This window comes from Capra hircus, chromosome 29 (genome assembly GCF_001704415.2).
Source record: "Capra hircus breed San Clemente chromosome 29, ASM170441v1, whole genome shotgun sequence".
Taxonomy (NCBI): domain Eukaryota; kingdom Metazoa; phylum Chordata; class Mammalia; order Artiodactyla; family Bovidae; genus Capra; species Capra hircus.
The window spans coordinates 25,814,940-25,833,426 of record NC_030836.1 but is presented as its reverse complement, the minus strand read 5'-3'; the positions used below and the strand labels follow the sequence as shown (position 1 = coordinate 25,833,426).

Genomic DNA, 18,487 nt, shown 5'->3' with positions numbered 1-18,487 from the left:
GAGGCAGGGCCCTGGGCTGTGGCGCTCCAAGATGGCGGCCTCCAGGCTGCTGGAAGGTGTGTAGTTAGGGATGACGCCTCCAGCCTGGACCTTGCTTTCCTGGTCATTTCCACAGGATGGTCCCTGCTAGAAACTAAATCCTTTGAGTTCATGTCCAAAGCCCTTGAGCTTCAAAACCGACAGACCAAAAAAAAAAAAAAAAACCGACAGACCAGCCCCAGGGAACCTCATGGGTGCCCTGAGCTCCTTCCACCGCTCCCTGAGCCAGTGCTGAGCTGTCAGTTCCAGGGCACAGAAAGCCCTCTCAGTCTCTTAACCATGAACGGTCAACGCTTACTAATGATTTTTTTTTTTAACTATAATAAAATAAGAGAACCTTTTGGACTTGATAGAGGTTAAGTCAATAATCTGTAACAGCCGTTGTCACAGTGTATTCTCTGCAAACCTGAGGATCTCTTATGACCCTTTCAGGAGGAGTCTATGATATCAGAACAATTTTCACAATAATATTCAACAGTAATATTCTTTTCCTTTTTCATTCTCATTTTTCATGAATGTACTGGGTGTGAAAGTTTATTGATACACTTTTAGATTTCTGCATTCAACTGAGCTTTAAGAAACTACCATTTGTCAAGTTTTGGTATCATATCAAAGAATAGTCTGAATTATCTTAAAACTCTGTTAAAATGCTCTGCCCTTTTCCATCTATGTTTCTGTGTAAGGCTGAATTTTTTTCACCTTACTTGGGTTCATTCTTCAACCCAAATAATGTATTATGACAGATCGGGCGCAGGGTCAAATGTGAGAACCCAGTTATCTTTGATTACGTCAGATATTTTTTAAAAATTTTGAATATAAACTTACTATATTTGTTATTATTTTTTTTGTTTTGGAAAGAGATTATTTTCATTAAAATATATTATTTATGTTAACATAATGGATTTATTATTATCTTTATTTATTTGACCATTTATTAGACACTCTGCAAATAGTTTTTCATAAATTAACTCAGTCATCATAAAACTTAATAATATCATGAATGATATATTATTGTGTTTCAATATTCTTTAACATTTTTTCATTCTAGCGTGATAAATCCTGATAGAGTCTCCATAAATAAAAGTTCTCTGAGGTCTTCAATAATTTTTAAGAGTATGATGGGACCCTGAGGCCAAACAGTTTGAGAATCATTGCTCTACAGCAAATATTATGTGTAAAAAAAAAAAAACTTCAGGTGCATTCTCAAGAAGGCCAAGGATAAGACATGGATTCCTCTCCAAATCAACTAGTTTCACATTCTCCTGGAGGACCTACCCAGTACTAAGACAAGAAACAGGAGGAGGGTAAGAAATGGAAGAGAAGAAATGAAACCATCATTATTTCAAGATGATACAACCTTTTACATAAAAAATCCATCAGCATAAAGTGGACAGAGGAGGCTGGTGGGCTACAGTCCACGGGGTTACAAAGACTCGAACATGACCGAACACATGTGCACAACAAAGCCTTTCAGAGAATTCAGTGAAATTGCCATGTTTCACATTAAAAAAATCAATTGTATTTCTCTACACTAATTTTTTTTATTTTACTTTATTTTACTTTACAATACTGTACTGGTTTTGCCATACATCAACATGAATCCGCCACGGGTGTACACGTGTTCCCAATCCTGAACACCCTTCCCACCTCCCTCCCCATACCATCTCTCTGGGTCATCTCAGTGCACCAGCCCCAAGCACCCTGTATCCTGCATCAAACCTAGACTGGCGATTTGTTTCTTATATGATATTATACATGTTTCAATGTCATTATCCCAAATCATCCCACCCTCTCCCTTTTGGACTCCCACAGAGTCCAAAAGACTGTTCTATACATCTGTCTACACTAATTTTTAACTAAAAATTTAGCTAAAAAATACAACACAAAATAGCATCAAAGCATTAACTATCTAGGGAAAAAGCTTTAAAAATACACAAATATTTACAGAACAATTTTAGTTTGTTAAGGGATAAAAAGTGGGGATGTGGGAATGTCATGTTCATGGAGAAGATGTTAGTAAAGATGTCAGTTCTCCTTGGATTAATTTATAAATTCAGTTCAGTGCTAATCAAAAATTCCCAGTGGAATTTTTTTAGGGACCCAACAGATTTATTCTTTATGGATGAATGAAGGGCCATGAATAATGATGTCAGTTAAAAAATAAGAGCCAAGAGGGAACATGCCCTAGTCTCTGAGTTGCATGAGCTTGAGATTTACCCCAAGTGGGGAGACAATTCTGAATGGTGTGTCTGTGTCTTTAGGTCAGAGGGCATCCCTGGGGCCATGAGAACTGAGAGCTGTTTGCAGTACCAGTTATATCCAAAACAAGCATCAGGGAAGGGGATCCTCACAGCTTTAAAGATCCTTCTCACTCCGGGTCTGGATGAAATAATTTCACATCAAGTAATGGGTGCCCGTGGAGAAGTGTGTGTACCATCCCCTGCCTCACCATCCTATGGGGAATGTTAAAATGGTGTTGGGCTACCCGAGGATGATTCACAAGAGATGGGACGGAGAAGGTGAGGATCCAGCAGGCATCCTCTTTCATGCTCCCTGCACCAGTGGGAGCAGTGTGGCCAGCGCTCTGTGGTGTCCAGGAACAGGTTTGTTACTTGAGGTGGGGAGCAGACCAGGGAAAGAGGAGTTTGAATAGTGAATGGAACACACTGGGGAGTGAAAGTTTCCCTGGGGTGGATACAAGCAGGTGGTGGAGTTAGAGAGTGTACTGTCTGGGTTGTGATTGTGGAGTAGCAGGCTGGGGGCAAAAATGTGTAAAAGTTGAGAAAAAAGGAGGCACTTGTACTTAACTGCAGAGAAGGCAATGGCGACCCACTCCAGTACTCTAGCATGGAAAATCCCATGGGTAGAGGAGCCTGGTAGGCTGCAGTCCATGGGGTTGCTAAGAGTCGGACACGACTGAGCAACTTCACTTTCACTCTTCACTTTCATGCATTGGAGAAGGACATGGCAACCCACTCCAGTGTTCTTGCCTGGAGAATCCCAGGGACGGAGGAGCCTGGTGGGCTGCCATCTATGGGGTCGCTGCCGTCCATGGGGTCGCACAGAGGCAGAAGCTCACGTCATTGTTACCCCTAGTCTTTCTTGGAGTGACACCTGTCCCAGCTTCTCTTCTGACCTGGAGTCTCCTTGCTGCAAGTTCCCCATTCCTGGGAGTAACTGTTGGCTAGTTTGAACACTTTCACCTGACTCTTGGCATAGAGGCTGGTTCTTGGCATAGGATCCTGGAGCTCCTGAATCAGGCTGGGGGCTTCAGAAAAATGGGGGCTCTACTTTGGGCAGTGTGCCCATCTAGCAAGTCTACCGAGCATGCACTACTGGGGGTATGGAAAGAAGACACTTTGTGCAAGAGAGATGTGAGTCTCTGTTTAGGCTGAGAATCAACTCGGTTCAAAGTAAATTGGATGGCCAATCACTTGGAACTGGATGTACTTTTTTGTTTATTGAACCACTGTGTCGTAAGTCACGCTTCTCAGAAGAAAGACTAAGGGAAAGCAGCGAGTTCCAGGATGTTTAGGACATAGGGAGCTAAACAAGGGTTTTGCTAATTAATCAGATTGAGGCAGATTCTTCCAGTAAATGTAAAAGTTCGACTTTGTTCAATCATAAGCAGTATATGTCTCGTTAGATTTTCCTGCCAATGACTATAGAAGGGAAAGGAGTCTCTTTTTGAAACAACATTTATTGTTCATCTAGAATTAAAACCTTTTCTATTTTATAAAATTGAAAAATATGCTTAATAATCTAGATATTTGAAGAGACTAGCAAGTACAGAAGGTTTAATATGATTCATAAGATGTACTTAGTGTTAAACACTTGAAATTTAAACTAAAAATAAGATGAATTATTGGGACTTTAAAAATTTCCCCTCTCATCACTTATGTGTGAAATCTAAAATATGACACAAATGAATTTATTTACAAAAATATATTCACAGATATATTTATTTACAAAATATATTCACAGATATAGGAAAGAAACCTGGTTACCAAAGGAGAAAGAGGGGTGGGGGGAAGGGATAAATTAGGAGTTTGGGATTAGCAGATACACACTACTATATTTGGGGTTTCCCTGTTGGCTCAGTGTTAAGGAATTTGCCTGCCAATGCAGGAGAGGCGGGTTCGATCCCTGGGTCAAGAAGATCCCCTGAAGAAGGAAATGGCAACCCACTGCAGAATAATTGCTTGGGGAGCCCCATGGACAGAGGAACCTGGTGGTGTATAGTCCACGAGGTAGCAGAATTGGACATAACTTGGTGAATAAACAACAATAACAACTACTATACATAAAATAAACAACAAGGTCCTACTGTATAGCACAGGGAACCATGTTCAATATCCCATAATAAACCATAATGGAAAAGAATACAAAAAAGAATGTGTATATATATATATATATATGCACACAAATATATATATGTATATAACTGAATCACATTGCTATATACCAGAAATTAATGCAATGTTGTAAATCAACTCTACTTCAATAAAAAGAAACAACAACGAATTTCCCCTCCCCAGATGAGTTCTTCATTTCACCAATACTGCACAATTCCATAAGAGATTTGGGGTTTTGAATTGTCGGTAACTCAGTACTCCCTTTTGCAAGTGTTTAAAAAGAAAGAAAATAAAGTATCTTAAAACACAATCAGAGCCTTTTTTGTACGTTGTATGTTGAGAGACAGCACCAGTTGCAGACTCTCAGCGTGGCCTGTTGCTGACGGTGGGCTGGTGACATAATCCCAGCATGCTCCTCAATACTTGTCCTTTATCTTGACCCATTCCATCAGTTAGAGTCCAGGAGGCTTCAGAAGAGCAATAGCCTCAGCCAGCAGCAGCCTTTGGGAGAAGAGACTCAGAATTATGTACAGACAGTTTCAAATGGGAAGTTCCTGGTGCCTATAAAAAGCAGATTCTATGCTAGTAGGAACGCGTACTGTCTTCATGAGAGTTTGTGGGCTTGGCAAGAAGGGACGCACACCAAACAGAATTAGGAGTTCATATCCTTAATTAAATCGGTGATCTTTTTACATGTGTAATGGTAAGCTTGCTAAGTAGAAGAAACAGGAAGAAAATAATTTCCCCCATCTTCCCTACTGCAGTAATGGAGAGTCCACTGGCTGGAGGAAATAAATGAGCAGGAAACCTCTGACAGCTGAGCTATTTCTCATTTTATGAATTTTAAGGCGGACAGGATGGGAATGAGTAACGAAGTTAGCATCTGTTGTTCCTTGGGAGGAGATAATCTTATGGGGATTAGTGACACCTTGCCTTCCCTTTTCTTCACTATACTTTTTGTACATAGTCTTTCCCTTTTATTCATTGGAATCTAACTGATTTTATCATCAAATAAATAAGAGCTTTCTCTCTACGCATATATAATCATTTCCCCCAATTACAAGTCTCATTTTTTTGAAGCCATAGCCTGGATCTGATTGTTTCTTGTCCCCTCTCCCTGCTACATGTGCCCAACATCTAGGATAGTGGCTGTTGCATTGAAGGTCGGATGAATGAATAAAAGAATGAACATGTCATTGTAGAAATTCTAAAAACCCAGAATAAGATAAACATTTACCACTACCTGGAAGCACAGATATTGTTTGATGTGCAAATTCCTAGCTTCTGTTTCACGCTGAGAGAATGTCTTTTAACAAACATGGAATCATATTCTATTTCACTTTTTTCCCCTTGGATGTTAATTATGCTTCTCCAGGTCAGTAAACACTCTTCCACAGTATGAGTATCTGACAGAGTAGAAGTCATTCTAGCTGTGCCCCAGTCCAGGGCTTGGCTCTCAATGCTGCTTCCAAGCTCAGGTGGCTGGGTTTTAGGGTCTGTGATGGGAACTCGGTGTCACAATCTCTACTGGGAAGGTATACTGGTGTTTTGTAATGAGACTTTCTATCAGCGATAAGCATGGGAAATGGAAGGGGCAAAGTTCTGGTTTCTGCTCTCTGAAGCTGAGGTTGCTGTGTCCAGTAGTGTTCTCCCAAACCAAGTCATCCAGCCCGGAATTACTGCGGCCTATCCTTCATATTTTTAAGAGGTACACCACTTCTCAGAAGAGAGCATTGCTCAGGTATGGAGGCAAGAGCCTGGAGAAGAAAGAGCATTGACCAAGGCATTGTGTGTGTCCTTGGTTTTGGTACTTGAGTGAGCCATTTATAGTCTCTAAAGCTTCTCCCTAGAAAGAAGTTTGGGAGTGGACTGTTTCTTTTTAAAAAAATTTATTGGAGGATAGTTGATTTACTATGTTGTGTTAGTTCCAGGTGTACAGTAAAGTGAATCAGTTATACATACATCCACTCTTTAAAAGATTCTTTCCCCATATAGGTCATTACAAAATTTTTCCCCCATATAGGTTATTACCAAATTCAGACTTAAATTGAAGAAAGTAGGGAAAACTGCTAGACCATTCAGGTATGACTTAAATCAAATCCCTTATGATTATACAGTGGAAGTGAGAAATAGATTTAAGGGCCTGGATCTGATAGATAGAGTGCCTGATGAACTATGGAATGAGGTTTGTGACATGGTACAGGAGACAGGGACCAAGACAATCCCCATGGGAAAGAAATGCAAAAAAGCAAAATGGCTGTCTGGGGAGGCCTTACCAATAGCTGTGAAAAGAAGAGAGGTGAAAAGCAAAGGAGAAAAGGAAAGATATAAGCATCTGAATGCAGAGTTCCAAAGAATAGCAAGAAGAGATAAGAAAGCCTTCTTCACTGATCAATGCAAAGAAATAGAGGAAAACAACAGAATGGGAAAGACTAGAGATCTCTTCAAGAAAATTAGAGATACCAATGGAATATTTCATGCTCGATAAAGGACAGAAATGGTCTGGACCTAACAGAAGCAGAAGATATTAAGAAGAGGTGGCAAGAATACACAGAAGAACTGTACAAAAAGATCTTCACGACCCAGATAATCATGATGATATGATCACTAATCTAGAGCCAGACATCTTGGAACGTGAAGTCAAGTGGGCCTTGGAAAGCATCACTACGAACAAAGCTAGTGGACGTGATGGAATTCCAGTTGACCTGTTTCAAATCCTGAAATATGATGCTGCGAAAGTGCTGCACTCAATATGCCAACAAATTTGGAAAACTCAGCAGTGGCCACAGGACTGGAAAATGTCAGTTTTCATTCCAATTCCAAAGAAAGCCAATGCCAAAGAATGCTCAAACTACCGCACAGTTGCACTCATCTCACATGCTAGTAAAGTAATGCTCAAAATTCTCCAAGCCAGGCTTCAGCAATACGTGAACCGTGAACTCCCTGATGTTCAAGCTGCTTTTAGAAAAGGCAGAGGAACCAGAGATCAAATTGCCAACATCTGCTGGATCATGGAAAAAGCAAGAGAGTTCTAGAAAAACATCTATTTCTGCTTTATTGACTATGCCAAAGCCTTTGACTGTGTGGATCACAATCAACTGTGGAAAATTCTGAAAGAGATGGGAATACCAGACCACCAACCCTGCCTCTTGAGAAATCTGTATGCAGGTCAGGAAGCAACAGTTAGAACTGGACTTGGAATAACAGATTAGTTCCAAATAGGAAAAGGAGTACGTCAAGGCTGTATATTGTCACCCTGCTTATTTAACTTCTATGCAGAGTACATCATGAGAAACGCTGGACTGGAAGAAACACAAGCTGGAATCAAGATTGCCGGGAGAAATATCAATAACCTCAGATATGCAGATGACACCACCCTTATGGCAGAAAGTGAAGAGGAAGAAAAAAGCCTCTTGATGAAAGTGAAAGAGGAGAGTGAAAAAGTTGGCTTAAAGCTCAACATTCAGAAAACGAAGATCATGGCATCTGGTCCCATCACTTCATGGGAAATAGATGGGGAAACAGTGGAAACAGTGTCAGACTTTATTTTTGGGGGGCTCCAAAATCACTGCAGATGGTGACTGCAGCCATGAAATTAAAAGACACTTACTCCTTGGAAGAAAAGTTATGACCAACCTAGATAGTATATTCAAAAGCAGAGACATTACCTTGCCGACTAAGGTCCGTCTAGTCAAGGCTATGGTTTTTCCTGTGGTCATGTATGGATGTGAGAGTTGAACTGTGAAGAAGGCTGATGGGCAAAGAATTGATGCTTTTAAAGTGTGGTGTTGGAGAAGACTCTTGAGAGTCCTTTGGACTGCAAGGAGATCCAACCAGTCCATTCTGAAGGAGATCAGCCCTGGGATTTCTTTGGAAGGAATGATGCTAAAGCTGAAACTCCAGTACTTTGGCCACCTCATGAGAAGAGTTGACTCACTGGAAATGACTCTGATGCTGGGAGGGATTGGGGGCAGGAGGAGAAGGGGACAACCGAGGATGAGATGGCTGGATGGCATCATTGACTCGATGGACGTGGGTCTGAGTGAACTCCAGGAGATGGTGATGAACAGGGAGGCCTGGCGTGCTGTGATTCATGGGGTCACAAAGAGTCGGACATGACTGAGCGACTGAACTGAACTGAACTGAGGCTGGAAGAGCATCCTCTAATCAGACACCTTCCAACCACCAGGGGGCCTCCATCCTGGAGCTCCACATTCTTCATCTCCTGATGACCCTGCCTCAGCCCTTCTACCCCTACAGCAGACACCAGGCAGATCAGAACTGCCTATTTCCTCAAGCTTGCACAACCAGGGAAATGACCTGTGGATGAGGAAATCGTCGGTGTCCAATAAGTCACCATTTGCAGATATGCAGGAGAAATCACCTGCAGGGACTCTCCCCGGGCACCAGTCCAGCTGTTCTCCTCACCCCCGACCCTCCCAGTGATGGCTCAGTATAAATACAGCCACCTCTCTGCAGCAGGCAGGGGCCAGCAGCTCTCCTCCACTGGGGATCAGGTGAGAAACCACTTCAAGGAGCCATTTCTTTGAAAACATTTGCTTTAAAACATAACTCTTCTGATTTCTCTTTCTCCTATATGCGGTCAGTGCTGGCAGAGTGGTGCATGGGAAATGCTCTTTGATTAACGACAGGCTGCTTTAGTAAGACACAGCTTGGACCCAACTGTCCTCTTCTTCCATCAAAGCCATCTGGGTGATCGCTTAGACAGTCTTGGGTTCAGGGCTGGTGGGTTCAGAATTGAGGGCTTGAGGCTGCGAGTAAGGTCCAACTGCAGTGTGTCCTAGCAGGACCACTGAGAGTCTAGTGGAGATGAACAGCCAGGCTCCCCTCGACATACAAACCCCAGGCGGAGAGGGGTGCAGGGCTCGTCCGTGTCTCCTGACCCTCTCCTTTCCTTTCAGCACAATGAAGCTCTTCACAGGCCTCATTCTCTGCTCCTTGGTGCTGGGAGTCCACAGCCAGTGGCTGTCCTTCCTTGGGGAGGCGTATGAAGGTAAGGCCGATGGAGGGGCGATGGCATCCTTGGGCCTCTAGGCTTCACCCTAAACACCACTGAGGGTTGGAGCTGCCATCCTAGGAGGTGTTCCTGTAAGTGGTAGAATATGCCAGGTGTTAGGAGAGTATTTTCAGACAGATTGGAAAGCACAGGATTTATGTCTATCAGGTACTACAGAAAGAATGAGCATCATTCCCAGCTGAAATAGCAGTTTGAATGGAAGACAGAAAACAAGTCTGAAATGGAACGAACTTTCCCTCAGACCAAATGCATGAAGTAGGGTGAAAGCGGCCCGTCTGTTCTCCTCTCCCGTCTTTCCAGCCCTGCTCCTCCCTCCCTCCCTTCCTCTCTTCCTTCCTTCCATTTCCTGTTTGGATAATTCAGAGACCTTCAGAGCACCTTGTTGGTCCTTCCTGTACTCAGTGATGCTCTCCCTGCTTTAGTCTGTTTCCTATCTTTTCCTAGATGTTAAACTTACAAAAAATAAAGGTGTGTGTATGTGTGGAGGGGGGGGACCTAATATCATATGAAAGCCTCCACCAGGAACTCAGCCCTTTCACACAAATCAAGTGACCCACTTTCCTTCTCTGCCCAGGGCTGGGGAGTTTTCCAGGACACTAGTAGCACTAGCTGGGGCAGTTCCACAAAGACAGGGGCAGTTCTGGTCAAGCTGGGACAGTTGGTCACCTATCTACCTGCAGAAATCCTCCGTGAGGCGGCATCTTCCTCCACCTGAAGGGGAGAAAGCCGAGGCTTAGAGCAGCGAGTCCGTCGCCCAGGGACTGAGCGCCCGTCAGCAGGTGGCAGGACCGAGGTGGGAACCCAGCTGAGCTTGAGGCCAAGGCTCTCACCGAGTAGACTTCTCCCAGCACCACTTCCTCAAGCCGGGAAAGAGAAATCTTGGCTGCAGTTTGGAGTCACCTGGGCGGCCATGAAAACTATTGCTGCCTGAGCCCAGCCCAGTGATGGGGAGCTGACTGGCTTGGGCTGTGAGGGCTCAGGGGACTTTCAGTGTCTCCCCAGATTATTGGAAAGTGCAGCCAGGCTGAGGAAAAGACCCACTGCCTCAAGCAGCCCACATCATCAGTATCGTCCACTAGAGAGTTCTCAGGATTCTGTTCACTCACCTAACAGGCAGGGGAATCAAGTCACAAGTGATCTTTCATGAGGCAGGGATACATTTCTTAGGCGTCAGAGCAGAGCAGCTGTATGTCTGCCCCTTTCTCAGAACCTGTCCCGAATGTCACCTCCTCACTCACCCACTTCCCCGGGAGCTTATCATGTGCAGCTTCCTCTACAACAGCGGTTCTGGACCCAGGGCAACTGTGTCCTGGGGACGTTTAGTGATGTTTGGGGGCATTTTCGGTTGTCATACTGGGGAACAGTTTGAGAGGTCAAGGATGCTGCTAGACATGTTATAATATCCAGGACGGCCCTGAACAGTGACAATGTACCTGGTCTCAAATTTCAATAGAATGCTGCTGAGGAATCCTGTCCTATAATAACTCCCTTTGTCCTTAAACATTTCAGGTAGAGCCCTCATTGAGATGCAGCACAGAGAGAGCATCACAGGGGTCAGACAAACAGCTCCCACAGCTGTAGCCCCTCCCCACCCCACCCCAGTGACTCTCATTCCAGTACCAGGAGCAGGCAACTGGGTATAAGGAGTGCTCTTCTCACCCTACAGCATCTGTGGGGCTATGACCACAGGCTGAAACCGAGTCAGTGGAAGATTTCTCATTCCTTGATTCTTCTGTAAGCTGTGTCACAGTTTTCTCTCCCCTGATAACCCTTACTCCATGTGCTTTGCTTTCCAGGGGCTAAAGACATGTGGAGAGCCTACTCTGACATGAGAGAAGCCAACTACAAGGGTGCAGACAAATACTTCCACGCCCGCGGAAACTATGACGCTGCCCAGAGGGGACCAGGGGGTGTCTGGGCTGCTGAAGTGATCAGGTACCAGGGCCCCTGGGGATGCAGGGATGAGTGAGCAGAGCTTGGCTGCCTAGGACAACCTGGAGGGGCCAAGCCCTGGAGAAGTTTCCTATAGGCTGTGGGCCCTCCTACTATTAAGCACCCTCCTGCTCTGTGCCCAGTGTGAGGTCTGAGTGGCTGAAGACCAGAGCAAGGCTGGTGAGACAGGTGACTCTCCACCCTCCCCCTATGGGTGCTATTCACCCACACAGGGCTGAGGTGGGCTGAGTCCAGGAAGCCTCAGGGTTGTAGCCCCCCTTTCCTTGGCTGCTCTCAGAGTCATTGATCCCTTGGAAACACGAGAGATGGGGAGGGTGGGGCTGTGGCTCATAGTCCTGAATTAATCCCCTCTCTGTCCTCCTCCTTTCCAGTAACGGCAGAGAGGCTCTTCAGGGAATCACAGACCCTCTGTTCAAGGGTATGACCAGGGACCAGGTACGAGAGGACACGAAGGCTGACCAGTTTGCCAACGAATGGGGCCGGAGTGGCAAAGACCCCAACCACTTCAGACCTCCTGGCCTGCCTGACAAGTACTGAGCTGCCTCTCTCTCTGCTCAGGAGATGGGGCTGCGAGTCTCCAGGGGCAGGGACACTGACCTAGAGAGTTCTCTGTCCTCAGAAGGCAGCAGATCTAATAAATGCTTAAGAGATGGAATCCTGAGACAGTGTGTCATTCTTTAGTATAAAGACAGCCTGTCACTTCCCAGGACTGATGGCAGGACACCGACGTGAAGGCTGAGTCTGTGCCTGTGTGTTTGGTTCTGGACACAATCTCAGCATCATTCAGGACAGACCCCTCTCCAGCCTCCCCTGATCAGACCCGCTCCCTCTCCAGGCCCCTCTGGGGACCCTGGGGCCCTTTCCAGGCCCTTCGCTGTCAGGCCTTCTCACTCCCTGCAGTCGTGTCCTGTCCTGTCTCGGGGTCTAGGCCCCTAGCCTGTCCTCGGAGCTCTCTGTGTGGGGTCAAGGGACACTGTCCTAGAAGGTAGAACTGTAGAATTCTCCTGGGACTAAGCTATGAGTCACACATCACTTCCCTCCATACAGGGAAAGAGTGTGACAGAACTCTGCCTTCCCAGGTACTGAGACAGGTACCCAGAGGTGCCCAATAAATGTTTGTGGAACTGAACGTGTTGATGGAAGCTGGCGTCTTCGAGTCAGACTCTGGGGAGAAAGGCCTGCTGGCACCATATGGACGGTTAAAGCTCTGTGGAGGACGAGCCTGCGACTGCAGGGCCCCAGGAATCCCTGACGACCTGGACCCTGCTCTGTGCCCACATGAGCCCATTGAGCCCCAGGACTCTCAGGACCCCATTTCTCCTCCTAAGTAAGCCTGAGCTGGGAGAGCACTGGCCATCACGCTGGGCTCCTCAGTGGCTGGGGGCCTGACTCTGGCACAAGCCTGGGCAGCCCCATCCCCACTTCTTCCTCCCCAGTCACTGTGTTGCTGCTTCAGGCCTCTCTGTGTCCTGACTCTCCACTGCCCACCCAGGTGCATCCTGACTCACCTCACTCCAGGCCTTATCCCCAGGGATCTCTTTCCAAACCAAGAAGGCACATTTGCTTTGGGAAGACCAGTCTTATGACACCTGTCCTGGAAACTGAATCTCTGACCCCAGTTGTTTCTCATCAACACCAGAGCCAACCCCTGACTCAACTGTTAACGGGTCTCAGCTCATTTAACCTAAGAAATCATTCTCAGATGAGTTTCCCTTACCTTTATCCTCACTATCTTTGGGTCAAACAAAATACTATTTTCACTTCTAGAGTGAATGTCAGCTATGTGGATACACACTTCCAGGGCACTTTAAGAGAAGCCTCTTCAGAAGCACAGACCGATGGTGATCCAAACTCTGCTGGGGTGTGGGAAGCTGAGGCATGGTCATCATAGAGGCCGTCATTTCCTTTCATTGTAAATGTTCTAACGCTGCATGCATCATTTGATTTACCACAAAGGCTTTGCAGGTCTCAGTTGAAGAAATGAGGCTTGGAGGTAAGTGATCTGGACCTTGCTCCAGGTCACACCTGTAGTAGGTAAGCAGCCAGGACTGCAGGCTGGTGTGTCTGACTCCAGGAGAGCAGGGATGTGGTGTCAAGACCGAGAGGTCAGAGGCGGGGACTCTCTCCTCCACGGATCTCCAGTGTGAGAGCCCTTATGCCCAAGAGATGCCTGACTGGTTACAGACACACCACAGCTTGTTCTCCTCATGTGAACAGTGCCTTGCAGGGTCCTTGCCCTTGGTGTCTGCTTCTTTAATAAATTCCCACATTGAAAACCCAGACTTCAGTCCATGTCACTCTTCACTCTGGCCCCTTTTCCTCTTTCTCTTTATCATCAAATCTGAGAGTCTGCCCACCTGCATGTTCTGCTTCCTCACTTCTGACTCACACTAGAACCCACACCAGCCTCTGTCCCCACCACTCAACAAAACAGCTCTGGTCACCAGTGACCTCCCAGGTGCCAAGACAATTGACATGTTTCTCTTCCTGTATCAGGAGGACTCTGAGCCACACTCAGCACAGTTGTCCTCTCCCTCCTTTTTGGAAGAAAACAGTATCTATATGTTGATGGCTCTGAAAATTCTCTCTCCTCCTGAGAATCTCATTTCTGAGCTCCATGCTTATATATCTGATTTCCCTCTAGACATCTCTGATTTGATGACTTCCAGAGATTTCACATTCAATGCGTCCCAAAGAGAGCTCCCATCTCCCCCACCGGAATTCATACTCAGGCCCCTCCATATAAGTAAATGATCCGATTATTCCCTCTGTTGCTCAGCCCAGAAATTCGGGCATGTCCTTGAGGCTTCCCTTCCCTTCACCCCACATCCAGTCCACTAACAAGTCCTAGATTCAACTTCCAAAATTCATCTCTAGTCCGTCAGCTGCTCTCATATGCATCTCCATGCTCCTGGCCACACCATTTCTCACCTGGGTTCTTGCAACAGCTGTCTAACCAGTCTCCCCATCTTCATGGCTTTCCCCTCTGCTTAAGGTGACTGTATAATTTTTCATCTAAACCAAGTCACTTTCCACTGAGGAAAAGGGCCTTATTGATGATTATACATGGATGGCAGGAATGAACTGAAATTGTCCTGGGTAAAAGAGAGCATGTATTTACCCCACCTCTCAGTCTAGCATACAAATTATATTCAGGTCTTGTCTCTTCCCCGCTTAAATTCTTCCATGGGTTCCCATTTCCCTAGAATATAATCCAGTGTGCACTATCCCTGGCCACCCTCCAGCATCATCTCAGGCCACACCCTCCCAGGCTCCCTGCCCCTTCATCTCACCAACAAGCCACGCTTTTATTTGGCACAGGACCTTTGCATATGACATTTTCTCTGTTCAGAACGCTCTTCTGCTTGTTCTCCATATGACTGTGTTTCTCACCTGTGGAGCTCTCCTGAGATCACCCTTTCCTGAGAGAGGCCTTCCTGGTCATCCTGGCTGACCCACTCTGGTTATTCTGTACTTTTTGCCAACTTCAATATGTGACTCTTGTACTAAATTTTTGGTTTATTCCTCTGAATTTTTTTTTTTGATTTGGTTTTGATCCATCTTCCTCCCTTCTATTATAGAATCAGTGAGAGAAGTGACCATTTCTTTCTTGCTTATATCTGAATACCCAGTCCTGGCACATAATGGAATTTTAACGAGTGCTTATTGGAAATTAATAAATAAATAATTGAATTCATGTATTGTTTAGTAATAAAAAGTTTCCTTTCAAAGAAGGTCGGGCTGGCTTAAGAAACAGAAAGGAGCTAAGGAAGAGGGAGACACTGAAGATAAAGAAGTTACAGTAAAGTCAGGAAAAGCAGGAGGCAGGGGATCAAGCCCACAAGGGATGGTGGGCCAGCAGGGGAGCAGAAACCTCTCTGGCTCTGAGGAAGGAAGGAAGGTGAAGATACTGGGGTTGGGGAAGCAGCACATGGGAGAGGAGGACATGGAACTTATAAGAAGCCGTTTGTAGCTGCTGTTATTGTAGGTGACTATCCCTGGGACTCATTACACCCCAGGGTGTCTGCCCATTTTCTTGTCTGTCTTTAGAGCAAGCAGGTAGGAAACCCAAAGGTATGTCTCTCCTCCTGTGTGTCATCCTCGTGTCCACAGTGCCTGTCATAGTGCCCCACAGATAGCAGTTGCTTTTTGAATATCTGGCGAAATGAATGACTGTAGTCTGAAAAGAGGTACCGTTCAGAAGTGGTCAGAACTGTGAGGGGGCTTGGGAGTTGCACAAAGTATAGACGTGGTTTGGATCTGCAAAATGTGGTGATGGCTCACACTGAGGCGACTGCTAAGTCTGTACCAATATCATACTAAGAGACCAGTCAAAATGATATAATTTTACTTCATCATGGAAAATATTTAATTTTCTCTAGCAATGTTTTTCACACTCATAGAAATAAAAATTAGAAACCCCATATGCAAATAAACTATTAGTCACTGTGGTAGCTGAAGAGAAGCCTTGAGAGAAAGGAAAGAATATTTTGAATTTCCAAAGTATTTTGTTGACTATCAGAGGGGCAAGTTAGCAGAGAATATTCTGTGAGACTGCTGCTGCTAGTGCTAAGTCACTTTAGTCGTGTCCGACTCTGTGCAACCCCATAGACGGCAGCCCACCAGGCTCCTTCGTCCCTGGGATTCTCCAGGCAAGAACACTGGAGTGGGTTGCCATTTCCTTCTCCAATGCATGAAAGTGAAAAGTGAAAGTGAAGTCACTCAGTCGTATCCGACTCTTAGCCACCCCATTGACTGCAGCCCACCAGGCTGCTCCATCCATGGGATTTTCCCAGGGATAGTGGGGTGCCATTGCCTTCTCCTACTCTGTGAGAATAGAGGAAGGGAAAAGGGTCATACTGCATGTCTCTGAGTCTAGGACCTCTGGATTGAAAGATGCATTACTGTTTATACACCACCAAGAAAAAAGATGTTACCATTTAGATTCAGGCATAATGTTCAGACACACGTTTTCTTATCACTTTGTATGTTTATTTTACACTTACTAGGAGAGTTCTTTTAAACTTAGACATAGATTTTAATCTTATATCACTCCTGTGTGTAAACAAGAAGAAAAGTATACACAAAATTAACCCTAGTACAATGACAACCTTTTCATGAGTGCTTCCTAATTATTAGGGAATGTAAGACATGTACTAATTTCAGAATTATATAACCAAGAGATGTGCATCCTAGAAGTGATGTAATATGAGATTTAAATTTAAACCTATGCAAGTTCTCTCTCTCTCCTCTCTTTATATAAATATATACATATATAAGTAGGTAGGTAGATAGAGAAAGGGAGCACTCATTCTCGCTCTTGCTCTCTCTCTGTATATATATACATATATATATATACACACAGGGGATTATCCTGACCCAGGGATCAAACTCATGTCTCCTGTATCTCTTGCATTGCAGGCAGATACCTTACCCTCTGAGCCATCAGGGAAGCCCTGTATATATAAAGTGTGTGTGTGCGTGTGTGTGTGTGTGTGTGCATGTGCACGCACGTGTGCGTGTGTGTGTATATATATATATATATATATATATATATATATATATATATATATATGGGTTTCCCAGGTGATGCACTGGTAAAGAATCTGCCTACTAATGCAGAAGACACCTGAAGTAGGAAATAGCAACCTATTCCAGTATTCTTGCCTGGGGAATTCCATGGACAGAGGAGCCTGGCAGGTTATAGTCCATGGAGTCACAAAAAGCCAGACAAGACTGAGCACGCACATATTTATATGCACATATATGTAAACATATACATACATAAATATATAATTATTGAGCTATTATTAATCACCGAGTGCGATGGTGGTGCTCCTGAGGTGAAGTCCACCTTCACACCTCCCCTCAGCCATGGAGGACCTTCCCAGAGAGGAGCAGGTTATCCACAATGGATTCTGACGATGCTGCACATCCAAGGCCCCTCCCTAGCTGAGGTGTCACCACACCTGGCCCAGCACCGCCTTTTCTCTAACCTCACTGGTCTTTCCAGGGGATTCCAGTGGACCCCCCAGATGACCGGGAGCCTCTTCTCTTCCTGCAGAGATGGCAGATGGGAAAAGGCTGACCCCATCTCCTCCCTAGCCACACTCCACCGCTGCCTTTTCAACTTTACTGGCCTGGGTGCTCCATTCACAGCTCCTACACGTGTAAACTCTCTCAAGAACTCACCACACTGCCCTCTGCTCGGATAGGGGCATCAGAATGAGCTGGCAGTGTCCGCAGTGAGCGTGCACCCAGCTGAGAGATGAACAGGCATTTTTGTTTTTTTCTTGGCACCCTGAATCAATTGCCAGAAATCGCCTGCCTCCACAAATGCTGCACTCCCCGGGAGACTGACCGCCCTGCGGTCTCCCCTCCCCTCCTCGGGCATCTCCTCCGTGGACCAGGGGTGGGCTGCTGGAGGGGGCGGTGTTGACTGTGGAGCCAGCGCCGCTGCCTCTTTCTCGGCTTTGGGAGCTCACGAGGTCTGGCGCTGCTTGCTGGATGCCCTCTCTAGGGGTGTGGTCCTCAGAGCCCTGTCCTCAGCTGTGGGTGATGGAAAAGCAGCAGCACTCAGCAGCCTGTTTTCACACCCGGCTGCCAAGGGAGCTCTTGCACAATCCTCTAATTTCCCGGGGTCACTTTTTGAAATCTGTGATTATGGGAAAGAAGAACCAGGTCCTTTCCAAGAATGGTGTGTTCGGTTTACACACACATTTATTACCTATGGAGTCCTGTCAAACCACACTGTGTAAAACATATTTACAAAACCTCCTGTGAGTGACTCACTCGTATGTTTCCTGAAAGAATTGGGCAAATGGACAAGAACTCAGGCTGGCCAGGGTGCCTCGCTCCTGAACCATCCGACCTAGGAGGAGCCAGTGCACTGAGACCTCCCTTTACTCTCTGCAGGGTGGACTTAGACCGTCCAGAACAGTCTCACGTGGCGTCTGCAAAACCTCACGTCACCCTTTAGTAAAGACGCCTCCAGAGCTCCTTCATCCTTCTGTTCACTCTCCAACTCCCTCTTCATGATCCCCCGGCACGCGGCAGGGGCTGGGCCAGGCCCTGGGGACCTGAGACAGACCAGGCCAGTGCT

The 18,487-nt window shown here is 45.7% G+C and overlaps 1 protein-coding gene across 2 annotated transcripts; it reads left to right on the top strand.

The window, feature by feature from the left end:
* On the top strand, positions 8,825-12,046 carry LOC106503728 (serum amyloid A protein). Of its 2 annotated transcripts, none has more exons than XM_018043003.1 (4): positions 8,825-8,911; positions 9,317-9,408; positions 11,229-11,367; positions 11,766-12,046. In XM_018043003.1, the coding sequence occupies exons 2-4, from the start codon at positions 9,321-9,323 to the stop codon at positions 11,920-11,922; spliced, it is 384 nt and encodes a 127-aa protein (XP_017898492.1). In that variant the 5' UTR covers positions 8,825-8,911; positions 9,317-9,320; the 3' UTR covers positions 11,923-12,046. The 2 variants fall into 2 exon arrangements, with proteins under 2 accessions (XP_017898492.1, XP_017898491.1); XM_018043002.1 differs by having other exon boundaries at positions 8,826-8,911; positions 11,757-12,046.